Source organism: Chelonoidis abingdonii, chromosome 7 (assembly GCF_003597395.2).
Source record: "Chelonoidis abingdonii isolate Lonesome George chromosome 7, CheloAbing_2.0, whole genome shotgun sequence".
NCBI lineage: Eukaryota > Metazoa > Chordata > Testudines > Testudinidae > Chelonoidis > Chelonoidis abingdonii.
Window position 1 is genome coordinate 88,509,384 of NC_133775.1, and position 13,705 is coordinate 88,523,088.

Genomic DNA, 13,705 nt, shown 5'->3' on the forward strand with positions numbered 1-13,705 from the left:
AAAACGAAAAGAAAACTGTTATTTCATTTCAAAATGCTGATTCAAAACATACATTTTGTTTTGACGTTTCTTGCTGGAAAACTGAAATTCATCAGAATTGAGATTTTCCTGTGAAAAGTTTCTGTTTTGATGAAGCCATATTTTTCAGTGAGTAAATTTTCTGTATGGAACATTTTAGCCAGCTTTATGTATGTGTCTGCGAGCACATACTGTGTGCAGATGATCCTCTTATTATGTAATACTGATGCCCCTGATATCCTACACAGGACTGATGTACCTCTTTTCTACAGGACGGATATCCTCTCTGCTTTATGAGCTATACTCCATTTGTCAATTATTGTTGCCATGTTAGGAGATGGCTAAAAGATTGAACAGATAAATTTGGAGCATTGTTTTGCTGTTTTTTTTTAAATCTATTATTTATTTATGCATCTAACAATTGTGACATCTTTGAAGAATCAGACAATGTGATCTGCTGAACAGTCAGACATTGGTGAACAGGGAAATCACATGTAAAAGAAGAATTTTAAAGCAATCTACTTGCGTCACTGAGGGAAACTTATCAGAAAGTAACCACACAGCACCTGTCTGATGACAACATAAACCCCTGACGAAGTGGGTATTCACCCACGAAAGCTCAAGCTCCAATATGTCTGTTAGTCTATAAGGTGCCACAGGACTCTTTGTTGCTTTTTATAGATCCAGACTAACATGGCTACTCTGAAACATAAACCCCTGTTCCCTTTCACATGGCTCTCTTTTTGGTGGGGTATTTAATCATCTTATTAATGTTAGGTAATTTTTTTTTCCTTTTGAGTCTTAGTAAAATACCTGCTTCACCCCATTAAGGATTAGACAAAGCAAAAGCCCTCCCTTGTAAAGGAAATAATTTTCCAATCAGTTGGTTATTTTTAATAGAAAGAGGTATGTCTGGAATATTCCTAATTGTGGAATGATCATATTTTATCGGGCTTTATTGGAAAGCAAAATAGACTAACTTACAGCTTCTACCTCCCTCTCTCTCTCTCTCTCTCTTTTTCAGTGTCATAGAGGAAGTGAATAAAATGGTGGGATCAAATGCTCTCCTCTAAATTCCCCTTAAGCATATATGAGATCATAATGGAAAAACAGACTGACATCAAGAGATATTTTCACAATAACTATGGTTTGATATTTAAAAATTCCACTCTGATGGATCACAGAAGACTATCTAGGCATGGAAGTTCCACATAGATGTATCTGTGCTTCATGACTGCGATCCAGGATTCTTGACACACTTTGGTCACTATATTTTACTATTTGTTCTGTGTTTGGAATTAACTTAAAGCATGAGTGTATTATACACATTTATGCACACATTGTACATTCTATAAACATGTACGTATTTACTGTTAATATTAATTATTATTATTATTAGGCTGGTGCCCAAAATCCAGAACCAGGCTAGGCTGCATTGTATTAGATGCTATATGTATAATATTTGATCATCTCTGCCCCTCAAAATGCTTACAATCTAAAAGAGAGAAGATATAACAAGTGGATGATACAATTAAGCAGACTGGGATGAGATGAGGTAGACAAGGTAAAAAATCAATATATGATGTGCAAATCTTTAGCGGGTCAGTGGCAGTGATCCCCTGCCCTGACATTATCAAGTTGCTGCATGCATTACAGCAGAAAAGGATGTTGAGGCAAGACCAGAATGAGTACAAAATGGTGCATTTACAGATTTTGATTGAGAGCTTTTTTTACTTGTCAGGGAAGGTCAGGGAGAACATGCTAAAATGCTTGTTGGAGAAGTGGAGAAATGGATGATGGAGGCTGGTGTCACCAGTAAAGTGAAGTTCGGAGTTGACTTTGCTCAAGATATAGGTTAGATAGATAGGGCTACTTTGCCACTTGACAAGCGTTGTTAAAAATTAATCCACAAAGCCAAGACATTATCCTCCTTCAGATCTGTCCTTCAATTCAGCCCTGCCATGATGCTTACAAAGCATGTGATGATGAATTGATAGTTCAAACACAGTTGATGTGCTGTGACTGCTGGTCTTTACGTTAATCATCGCTGTCTCCCAGCGACTTTGTGCTGTTCCTGCCTATTTGCTGTATGCACCTGTTGTTTTATCATGTTTTTTTGGGCCCCAAACCAGCAACCAACTGCACATGGGTGCATTGCTGCCCCTGAATGGAGCCCCACTGATGTGTGCTCATGTCCTGTCAATTGCAGAATCATTTGCAACAATTTGCAGCACCAGGTATCTGTTTTGTTATTATATGTATGTCCACAATATGGCTTCAATCCCTGCTTGGGGCCTGTAGGTATAATAATTAATAAATAATAATAATATTATTAACAAGTCCATGTGAGTATACAGTATATAGATGCATCACTTATTCATTTCTAGATTTTTAAGTTAACTGGAAAACAAAAGGTTTCTTTCCTTAAATGATGTATATATTGGTTCTCATGTTTTTAAATATTACAATCATTCAGGTTTTGAATTTGTTTTGGTAATAGAGCTTTTATTTCATATTGTTATCATCCCTTTAATACTTAACAGCTAATAAAAGACTAAGTGCATTAACTTTCTCTCTCTTTCATAATATAAAAAATTCCAGGTCAAACAACATTGGAAGTTTATTTACTGTGCATTTTCCCCATCGCAAAAAACAGATTGTATATGAAAGACAGACAGAGAATGACAGCAGGAAAGGAAATGCCTCTGGCATGGAATAAAAGGTCATTGAAATAATCCTATTTCCTCTTCAAAGATTACCTGGGACTCCCAAACTTTTTCTTCTTTTCTTGTTATACCTCTATCACTGTGTAAAAAAGGAACTTGCTCCACGTGTTGCAATTCTGTGGTATTGTGGTGAAACAAAGTATCTCTTTACTTTCTGAGTTTACAAATATAAAGGCAACAAGTGCCTAGCTGTTGTCAGATCCACTGAACGACCACTTCCAGCAGCGTCACCGAACAAGCTTCACTAGAAAAGGTAAGAAATCCTTCTTATTGCTCTATGGTGGAGTATCTCTATACTAGGGCATCAGAGAGCCAGTAAGAGATGAAGTCAAAGGATGCTAGTTATATAAAATACACCAATGCAAAAAAAATTAAAAGCTGAAGATCTTTCAGTTTATATTCTTGCTAATGTAAAATACCCAAGAAAGTATGTTTAAATAGAGCCAGTTGTTATTACATTTTTCTGAAGACAGGGTGGTTTAATATACTTATGCATATTGAGGTATGTATATACTGTATAGATTTAAATATTTACAGTTAATACAATTGAAATATGTATATTATCAACATTTATGTTTTTGTGTATGAATTACACAAACATACAAATGACATAGCCAGATCCTTAACTGATATAAATGAAGTCAATGAAGATATGCCAATTTACACCAGCTGGCCCATAAAATATACGTATTGTTCATACATCCCTAATCACAGGGGAGGTGTTCACACCGTGATTAGAGCTGATCAGATAATGGGTTTTCTTTCTGATGAAAATATAGATGAAAATGAACAAAAACAACAAAAACAAAAAAAACAGCAATGGTTTTCCATGGAAATTTTTGACTTTTCATCAAAAACACCCAAACCCAAACACTTCTCTTCTGAAAACAGGGAAAACTTTGCAGTTTGGGTTTTTGTTTGACAAAAATTCAAAATTTTCCACAAAGACTAGACACTTACAATGAAAAATGTGGTTTAGTTCAATACCTGATTACGCAAAACAACAGTTCCAATGGAAAAATTTCAACCAGTTTTAAAAGTGATGGGTACCAATATAAGAACCCAGGGCTTGTCTACACTGCCATCTAGTTCAAACTAGAGGGAGTGTGAATAGCAGTACACACCATAGTGCTGCCTTATAATACCCCTGCATGGATGCTGCAGGTGCAAACATAAAAGTCCAGCGCTCGGGACTACAGTAGTGTATTAGTCTCACCCTGTCTATTAAAAATACAGTACAGGGGAGTGCATACAGTGTGAATCTATGTATTTAAGGTTTCAGAGTGGCAGCCGTGTTAGTCTGTATCCGCAAAAAGAACAGGAGTACTTGTTGCACCTTAGGGACTAACAAATTTACTTCACCATAAGTTTTCGTGGGCTATAGCCACAAGGTGCCACAAGTACTCCTGTTTTATGTATTTAAGGTGTCTCAATGGGCACACATGCTCTGGCTACTTTTGCAAATATAGTTATTAACAATTATGTGTCATTCACTTCAGTAGGATCTTTGCCTAAGGAAATGCCAAATAAAATACTTATCCAGCAACACTCTTAAGCATATGCTTAATTTTAAGCACATAAGTAGTCTAATTGGCTTTAAAAGGAATTACTCACGTGTTTAAAGTTAAGAGTGTGCTTAAATGCTTTCCAATGTCTGGGTTTAAATCCCAAAGGCCAAATCCTACACACTTTATTCTTACCAGGAGCCACATTTCTGTCAGTGGGATTCCTCTCATGAGGAAGGACTCCTGACATGACTAAGTATGCTCAGAATGGGGTCTCTTGACTGTAAACTCCTTGGGGCATGTACTGTGTCTTCCTCATACTGTCTAATGCTGAGCATACTAATAACTCTCAATCAATAATACCAATTACTAGCCTTTTTCCAAGCAGGCATATTAATTGTTCTTTCCACCACCCTCCACAGATGTCTCATCTACTATTGGTCCTACTTTCGTTATTTTCCCTTGCAATCCCTCTGGAAGCAAAGTGGAGACTGAGGGAGAATGGTAAGCAGTCTGCATTTACTGAAAACTATCACTGGTTGAATAATTAAAAACAAATGTACTAACAAATGTGTTTGTGAATAAAAGCAGAGTTGCGTTCGCTACAATCCATGGGCTCATATTCTGAATTTTTCATGAGTATTTGGATAATTGCTGGGTGTTCATGAAAAGATTCAGGAGTCCCAAAAGTTTCATGAAGTTTAGCAACATGATTATTCATCTGAGAATTCACACCAGAAACTGCCTTATTCCCTATTCACTGTTCTCCCGTTTCAAGAGTTTCAGTCATGCAATCAGGAAGCAGAAACTGCATCTTGTGACTTAAGTGACAACCCACAAACAAGTAATGAAGAGCAAATTGTCAATGTGAACACTTCATAAAAAAAACCCAGGCCCGAAAATATTTCATCCAGACTATTCCGAGCAAACAACTCTGAATATGAATTTATTCAAAGAAATGCAGAATCAGTGAACAAATTATTCACTCACAGAAAATGGAGCTAAATTCAGGTGGTCATATTTAATCCCTTTACTCACATTGACCAGCACCTTAGACTACAAGTATCCCCATTGATTTCAGTGGGACTTCACAGGGTGGCAGCTGGTATTCAACATGAGTAAGAGGATCACTGTCTTGCCCATAAAGAATATTATTTGTAATGAATATTTCAACCACTTCTGTTGATAGCCTTAGGTTATAAGACTATGCTGTGGTTTCCCTAAACAACATTAGGGGCACTTGAAACTAGAAGTGTTTTTGCCACAGCATAAAAACTACACCTTTGTGTCTTTGGGTACCTCTCTGGCATTTCCTGGTGCCTATGCTTCTCGATACTCACCGGCAGATTGGCAAGCCCCTAGCTTCATGTATTTGCACATTCATGACTTTAATAAGCAGTTTCCGCTGTCCAATGTGATGAGATTCAGTGTCCTATTATTAGCAATGTTATTTGGCTTAAGCCATCCCTTTGGTAATGAAATCTCCTGCTAAGAAGCTCTCTTGGCTCATTGCTGGAATTGATGCTTTCTTCTAAGTTCAGTTGTGGTGCTTCCTAAACCTTCAGTACAGAGGCAGCTCTAGGTATTTTGCCACACCAAGCATGGCAAGCAGGCTGCCTTCGCATGCTTAGGTGGTCCCTGGTCCTGCAGATTCGGCGGCACGCCTGCAGGAGGTCCGCCAAAGCCACGGGCCCAGCGGACCCTCCACAGGCATGCTGCAGAAGGCAACCTGCCTGCCGCCCTCGCGGCAACTGGCAGTGCACCCCCCGTGGCTTGCCGCCCCAGACACATGCTTGGCGTGCTAGTGCCTATAGCCGCCCCTGCTCCAGTAAATATATTCTGTGTCCACTTGCAATGAAAAACACAAACCCAGAGGACACTAATGACAACAGGGGCTCATGTGTCAGTGGTAGAAGAGAAAGGGTAGATAGGTTACATGGGGTAATGGCTGTATTTGGGGAACTGGTGTCAGTGAAAGTGCAGATGGAGGTTCTTGACCCTGGCAAGAATGAAGTGGATTCTTGAGTTCTACTCCTCATTCTCTTTCTGATTAGCTGTATGAATTTAAGCAATTCATTTACACATATCTTTGGGCTTACCTGCTGCCCCCCACCACCTGGAAAAATCTAGCAAGAGAAGGCTGTAAGGAATTAAAATCCACAAATATTGCTTAATGAAGTTTTCCTAAATTGTTTCATGAAGGGGAGTTTCTCCCAGTCTGGAGCAAAGGGCTCCACAGAGTGACTGAGGAGTATTCAGAGGGTCATGACTATCTGTTGGAAGCCCTGTACCTCTGCTTTGGAACCATCTCTCCCCTAGCAGCGACTTCATTGGTACCATGCTGAAAAGGCAACCAGATTTTCTACAGGAAAAAATAATGCCGCATCAGATTGTGGGGCTTTAGAAGGAATCAATACATACTCCTGGCTTTCCCTTTGCCCACCTGCCCACTCCCCAATCACAGATCCCTCACACTGCAGACAACTCTCCATGGAATCCATGGGAGTACAATGCTACAGAGGTGCTTCACTCCTCATTCTGTGAGCAAAGACTGAGATCCAGTAGTCGTTACTCATCAGAGGAGTCCCACTGAAGTCAGTGGGGCTACTTGCAGGAATAAAGTGAGTAGGATTTGGCCCTTGGGCTTTAAACCTGGATTATGGAAAATATTTAAGCAAGTTCTTAACTTTAAAAACATGTGTAGTCATGTTTAAAGCCAATGAGACTATCTGTGTGCTTAAAGTTAAGCATATGCAGGGAATGACTGGGCCTTCTCTGCCCTGATTTCCCTCTCTGTGAAATGGGAATAATGACATTACCAGCTTTGCAGGGCTGCAACTGTGTCAAATTCTCTGAGACTCTGGAATGAAAATGATTTCTAAAGTGAAAATAACTCTGATTGCTCATGATGGTTTGGATGCATTTTTAGATTTACATTTAAAACCTGGAAATCTTGCCAAAAGACAACTGGGCCTTACTGTTGTTATTCATGCCAGTGGTATTGTGCCAGTAGTTTCAAAGACAGCAGTGCTGGGCCTAAGATGTAGTTTGATTTTATGAGCACTTTAAACTTGACCAACACCCAACATTTATTTCCCTATAGTGTATGTCATAGAGTCAGAATGGACTCAGGAGGCACCAGCTGAAGAAGTGGAGCTCACCTGCAATTTATCTGAAGATCAACCTATGTCAGTCTACTGGATGAAGGATAATGAAAAAATAGGAACTGACAAAACATTAGTCATTTCAGTCAAGGAATTTCCAGATGCTGGCAACTACACCTGTCACAAAAGTGATACCCATGAGATTTTAAGTTATTATTTTTTCCTTATTACTAAAAAGGACTCAAGTAGGGAAATATCTAAGTGGATTCTAAAAAGTTTTAAAGGTAAGTTAATGGGGCAATATGATGTTGTTTTCATGTACAGTATGCGCCCTAACATCGCAAAGGAAAAAGGAACTCATTGGAAAGAACCACTATAAATGACTAATGAGGTGGATTATAATCTTTAGCATGGTACATCTTCTAAGTGTTGTTCAGGCATTAAGGGGCAAATAATGCTCTCTTCTACATGGGTGCAGAGGTCCCCATGTGCAGCAGAACCAGGGAGCAGGATCTGGGGAGTCCAGCTGTGTATGGGGTTCCTATATGCTGTCACAAAGGATGAGTTGGGACCATGACAAGAATCTTCTGATCCTTCCCATATGGAGTGGGGGAGTAGAGGAATGCTAAAGCTACTCTAGCCTCTAGGCTGGAGCAGCAACCATGGAACAACTTCACAACATGTGGGGGAATGACTGTTCTTCCCCTTTGCCCTCGCAGCTCTCATCAGTGCCTAGCAAAGTCGTTCAAATGGCTTGCTGAGGAGAGCATTTGCCCCTAACTAATTCATCTTCATAAAGCAGAGGTTACGTGTCTTAGCCTAAAACCGCTGCTGAGCCAGGATTAAAACCTAGTAGTTTGGGATCCTAGGCTCATGGTTAACACACTGGACAAAGATACATCTCCCAGAGCAAGATATCCATCTTCTTGTCTTCCGCTTGGACCACTAAACATTGTTAGAAGGGTGGAAACACTTCATTTATAGACATTATTCCTATCCTCATCATGATAAAACCATCTTTGAAATGTGTCGCAAATAGCACGGTGAGCAATCAGAGAAATGAAATCATTTATTGAAGATATTGGGTTTATTTAAAACAATTTTTTTAATAGATGGGAAATACCCTATAAAAGAAGTGAACAATCTCCGGGAAACACAATGGCAACATAATCTCTAAGGGTCACTTTTAGACACCAGCAAACTTCCAGCCACTATTCAGCTGACGTGTATATTGTGCATTGTTTTCCTGGGAACAAAATCAATACCTGCCAACAGATTTTGTAGAGTTACTGTTTTATCTTACTGGTCAAACAATTATTTTTATAAAATATAAATTTTTTCTCCCTCTTTCAATCTAGAGCCAAACAACATGACATTTTTAAAATGTGAGGCAAAGAATTACTCAGGAATTTTCATATGCTCATGGAAGACAGAAAATGAGAGTCCAGATGTGAAATTCACAATAAAAAATCTAAAAGGGTAAGAGCTTGTACTTTCCTCAGCCACTTCATTAGGATAATAAGGCCGGAATACCCCTCTTTGTCAGCATGTGGAAGGGATACTACAAAAATAGTTGGCCACCTATCGCATGAACTGGACCGGGGGAAGGCCACTTTCATAATTTGAGGATGTGGACCAGCACATTGGATATCCTCTACAGGACAGTCCCTTCTAGGCCCACCAAATTACTGCATGGAAATCTGGTCAGGAATTAATATAGATTAGAAGTCTAAGAACTCCCATTGGATCTTCTCTGCAGATGCTGTAATGTAGCTGCAGAGTGATTCAGGCAGTAGAACTGCCGGCGAGGAGAGGAATTTCAGCCAGACATAGAAGCAAGTCATCTTGCAAAATCCTTCTCTCCAGATCCACTGGCTGTATGGAGTTGGGAGGTCAAACACTATATGCCCACAGCATTCTGCCGGTCAAGGACCCTGAGGGGAATACTATGAGAGAAACCTCTTGGGGATTTCCGACCTCCCACTCCCCTCCCATGGGTTTCTCCAAGGCAAGGAGTGCTCTGGCCCAGTGTTACTTTTATTTGTTAAAAGGGGAAATAAGCACAAAGCATAATTTGCTGGATGCAAAAATACAGTCAAATTCTGGTAGTATTGTGTGGTGTTATTTCTTATGGAAACATACTCAACTTCACTGTTTCCTTCAGCTGGGTTTGGGAAAGGGGCTGAAGAGTGAAGTTAGATATTAGACCCTCCACACTAGTCAATAAATAGTGGCATTAAAGAAGAGACTGTCTTTAATTTATGCCCAGAACTCCTATTGACATGGGAGTCTCATGTATCGAGACATGCTGTTTATGACACAGCAACATTATCTTGTCCAGTGACATGGTGTCATTGAAGTATCTGTAAGCAGCGCTTTATTCAGAGCTCTCCAGCATTTCCATTATCACTCTCTGCTTTGAATTCAGAACTCAAGAGGATGCGTCTGGAAGTGTAATCTGTGGAAGCCCTGTGCCTCAACGCTATGAACTAGAGACAACGTACACAGTCAGTTGTCAGAAAACCAACCACTGCCCATTTGCTGAGGAACACCAGCCCATTGAGATGTTCCTGGAGGTTATTGATGAGACACAATATGACAACTGCACCAGCAGCTTCTTCATCCGAGATATCAGTGAGTGAATCAGAAATCAGCTTTTATTTTTAAGTGTATAAAGCTTGTAGTGAATTCAGTGATCCTGAGGGACAATAGTGCTGATTAATGAATTTACTGCTCCAACAGTAACGGCTTCCCCACACTACCTCTGTGTCACCAGTGTTTCTCTGACCTCACCTGAGAGCTGAAAGGGATTAATGCTTAGCCCATGATAACTGTATTCTAGGCTGTAGGCTTCCCTCCCCTAACTGGAGTAAAGAACAAAAACTGGCAGAAACCAGGAAGAAGTTGAGGCACAGGTGCCAACTGTTGGTGCTCTGTGGCTCAAGCCCCTACTGAAAAAAAATAGGAGGTTCTCGGCACCGATGAGTCACAGCAAAGGTGGCAAGTATAAGAGGTTTGAAAAGGGGCCAGAAATGCTGGATGGGACACACCTCCCCTTGAATGCCCACAGCATTTGGAGTGCTGCTACTGCTGGAAGCTTCTGTCAAGTCGGGGAGCCACCAGCACCTGGACTGTGGCCCCACCTGTGCTCTACCCTGAGGCCCTGCCCCGACTCAGCCTCTTTCCCCTGTGGCCCCACCCATGCTGCACCTCTCCCCTCCCCCCCCGATGCCCTGCACCTACTCCAAAGACACCCACAGGAGCCCCTCTAGTCCTTTGCATGAATTGGGAATGCCACAGTACTAGAAGAGCCAGGCCGGGGAAGGCAGAGAACAGAGCCAGAAAGCAATCAAATCTGCACTTTCCCCTCCGAAAAGTGCAGATTTCCAAGTGAATATCTGCATGGGTGCTTGGAACATCACATACTGCAGACATCTACTCCTGTATATCACTGCCCCAAAGGGGAGGAGGATCTTGGGTACACAGGGATAGGCAGATCAAGGGTAAAGTTGCTGCTGAGCTCATCATGCTGTCATGGGAGAAAGGGAGGTTGGCCAGCACTTTGTCAAATTAACACTTTCCTTCCCTGTGCATTCTAAAGGTCAGCAGAGTTTGAGGCTGGGTCCCTTCCCTTTGTCTTCTCCAGCCCTCTAAATCCCTTCATCCTTGAGGGGTCTTATAAGGGGAGCTCTGTGAATGTATCCCTCTTTCACAGGAGGGTACAATATAGTTCCTAAACCTCAAGCACACTCTTGGCCCTAATTTACTATGGTTTCCAACAGCCGTTTAACTGAATGATTGGTGCTAATAAAGCACAAAGAGCTGATACTACGTAGCTAATGAATGCTAATGCAGTCTTTATTTTCTCTTGCAGTAAAACCTGACCCACCCGAGTGTGTGCATGTGGTCAAAAATGGCACAGTGACTTGGAAATACCCCAGAACATGGAGCACACCAGAGTCTTATTTCCCTTTGACATTTAAAGTCAACGCCGAAGAGACAAACCCCAGCAAAAATAAGGTATTTTTAATGGGGAGTTCTCATTACTCTTAATGTGTACATGATGCGGCCTTTTAAGAACTTGACCCACTTCCCATTTCATCTACACAGTAGCATCCAAGTAACGTGGATTCAAACACTGTGAAGACAGATCAGTCTCAACATTTCAGTAGCAGGTTCAGTGATTCCTCTATGTATCTGATCTAACCCTGTTGTCCTAACTCAAATTACCTAGTGATTTCAGTAAGGAACTTTGTCAGAGTAGGATTGGAGGGTTTGTAGTTTGAATAATGCTTTGGGACCCACTGCAATGAAAAGTACTCTGTCAATGTAGGATATTATTAGTATTTAGTGATGTTTTTACACTGAAACGCCCCAATGGCCTTTAATTACCCATCTCAGTCATGTGCTTGTAGCCGAGATGTTTTTATGATATAACTCTCCAAGCCATCCTGTTATCTCTATTATCCTTTCCTCTTTTACCCTTCTTGCCCAACCAATTTGTTTGCTTCACCCAGCGGTTAACTTGTAAGATCTCTGGGGCAAGGTCTCTCATAAACTATACGTCCATGCAACGTCTCTGGGGCTCTAACCTAGTTGAGGTCTCTAGATGCTAACCTAATATAAATACATACATCTGCTATTGACATATTTTCCAAAGAGCACCATAGAAGTCATCTACCCCAATATGACCTATCTCTACACATGAAAGATAATCATTTAGTATTATGTCTTTGCTATTTGCCCAAACTTCAGGTCTCCTAGTCAGGGATCTTTCTGACAATGAGACACAGTCAAAGTGAGAGCTCTACTTCAGGATTGTGCCAAGATGACATGACTACTATCCAGCACTGGAGAAAAGAAGATCTTGGTAGTGAGGTGGAGAGAGAAGCGAAAAACAATGTCACACCCAGCATTGGACAGTCATGTTAACATGAGAAAAAGTATCTGTTGATTTAGGATTATTAGGCTTTGTGGATTCTGAGCTGGGGAAAATCCACAATCTTCTCCTACACCAAGGACAAATGCAGCCTAAGTTTTGCCACACTGAGTTGCATGTAGTTTGGTTGCACGTTCACAGTTCAGATTTGCACAGAAGAGCTCTTGCTAACAGAGTGAAAATCCAATGACTCATGCTCTCACACTACCCAAGAGGCCGGAGGATACTTTAGTCTTTGCCAACTGCTTCCTAATTTCCAGCAGCATGTGATTAAGCAATACTAATTTTTAGGGAGACATAAAATAGATTTGTTTGCATTGCTAATGCACCCGTGCAGGTTAAACACAACAACTACTATGTGGCAACTTGCCCACAAGGTAACATCAAAAATCAGTGGCATAGCTAGGAAAAGGACCTGCCATCTTCTGTCTCCCAATCCTGGGCCTTGACCACAGAGATATACACTTGTAGCTATGAATTCACTTAACAATAATTCATCAGGAAATACACACAAAGTTATAATATAGAAGTATTAAATAAAATCCAATTATATAAAATATTAAAAGAAATAGAAATTGAATATTAAAATTAAAGTATATGGTCAATCAATCTAAGGGCCTGTTCCCACATTCCTATTAACTTCACTTACAATAGAACCCTAAGTGCAAAGATTAATAACAAAATAATATCCATGTGGGGCCGTGAGTAGGAGTCTACACTATGGCTTTTATCCCGACATTCTGACTTATAAGACATTCTGACTTATAAGCTTATAAGAGAAAATAAAGCAACCTAAATGATACTCATTCCACTTCATGAACAAACCTAACAGGTTAAAAGATTACTTTGTTAATTAAAAAATGAAGAAAGTGCATACCAGCAGATGGAGCCATCGCCTTAGTTATGGTTCTTGGTATAGAGGAAAGGCCTCATTAAAAATATAAAGGTACATGCTAGCTTTACAAGAGCTCTTTATAGAAGCTGTGTATCCACCAATGGTAATCACACTATGTAAGGACATGCCAGGGTATTTCAGATCAGTTTGATTCTACTTGTAATACGTTCCTTTCTGCAAAAACTTCCTCTTTGCTCTGATACAGCAGCGATAACTAATATGAGCACATTTTCATTTTTGTCACAAGATCAACTAGATAACTTTAACTTAATGTTTAAGTAACTTCTGCTTGACCACTTACAATCCATTGACTGGACTATGTTTTTGTTCACAGTCTTATGATACTGATGAACAGTTCATTCACTTGGCAACAACAAGCAAGCTAGAGAAAATTTACATCCAGGCCAGAGATCGGTATTACAATTCATCTTGGAGTGACTGGAAACTCTGCAGGTAAAACTCACGGCACCATTTATCACAGTAGCAGATGTGACTTTTGACGACATAGAAGTAGTGGA

At 40.3% G+C, this 13,705-nt stretch overlaps 1 protein-coding gene across 1 annotated transcript; it reads left to right on the forward strand.

Annotated features, from left to right (window-relative positions):
• Nucleotides 1-4,671: 4,671 nt before the first annotated feature.
• Nucleotides 4,672-13,644, forward strand: IL12B (interleukin 12B). Its single transcript, XM_032794440.1, has 6 exons — nt 4,672-4,753; nt 7,353-7,637; nt 8,712-8,832; nt 9,782-9,987; nt 11,228-11,373; nt 13,522-13,644. Exons 1-6 carry the CDS (start codon nt 4,672-4,674, stop codon nt 13,642-13,644), a joined length of 963 nt encoding a protein of 320 aa, XP_032650331.1.
• Nucleotides 13,645-13,705: the final 61 nt, after the last annotated feature.

Excerpts from the sequence above, each read along its gene's own strand:
- IL12B (XM_032794440.1), top strand. The coding sequence starts at position 4,672 with ATGTCTCATCTACTATTGGTCCTACTTTCGTTATTTTCCCTTGCAATC. Across the intron at positions 8,833-9,781 it reads ACAATAAAAAATCTAAAAGG|AACTCAAGAGGATGCGTCTG; the intron begins GTAAGAGCTTGT and ends CTTTGAATTCAG. Across the intron at positions 9,988-11,227 it reads CTTCTTCATCCGAGATATCA|TAAAACCTGACCCACCCGAG; the intron begins GTGAGTGAATCA and ends TTTCTCTTGCAG.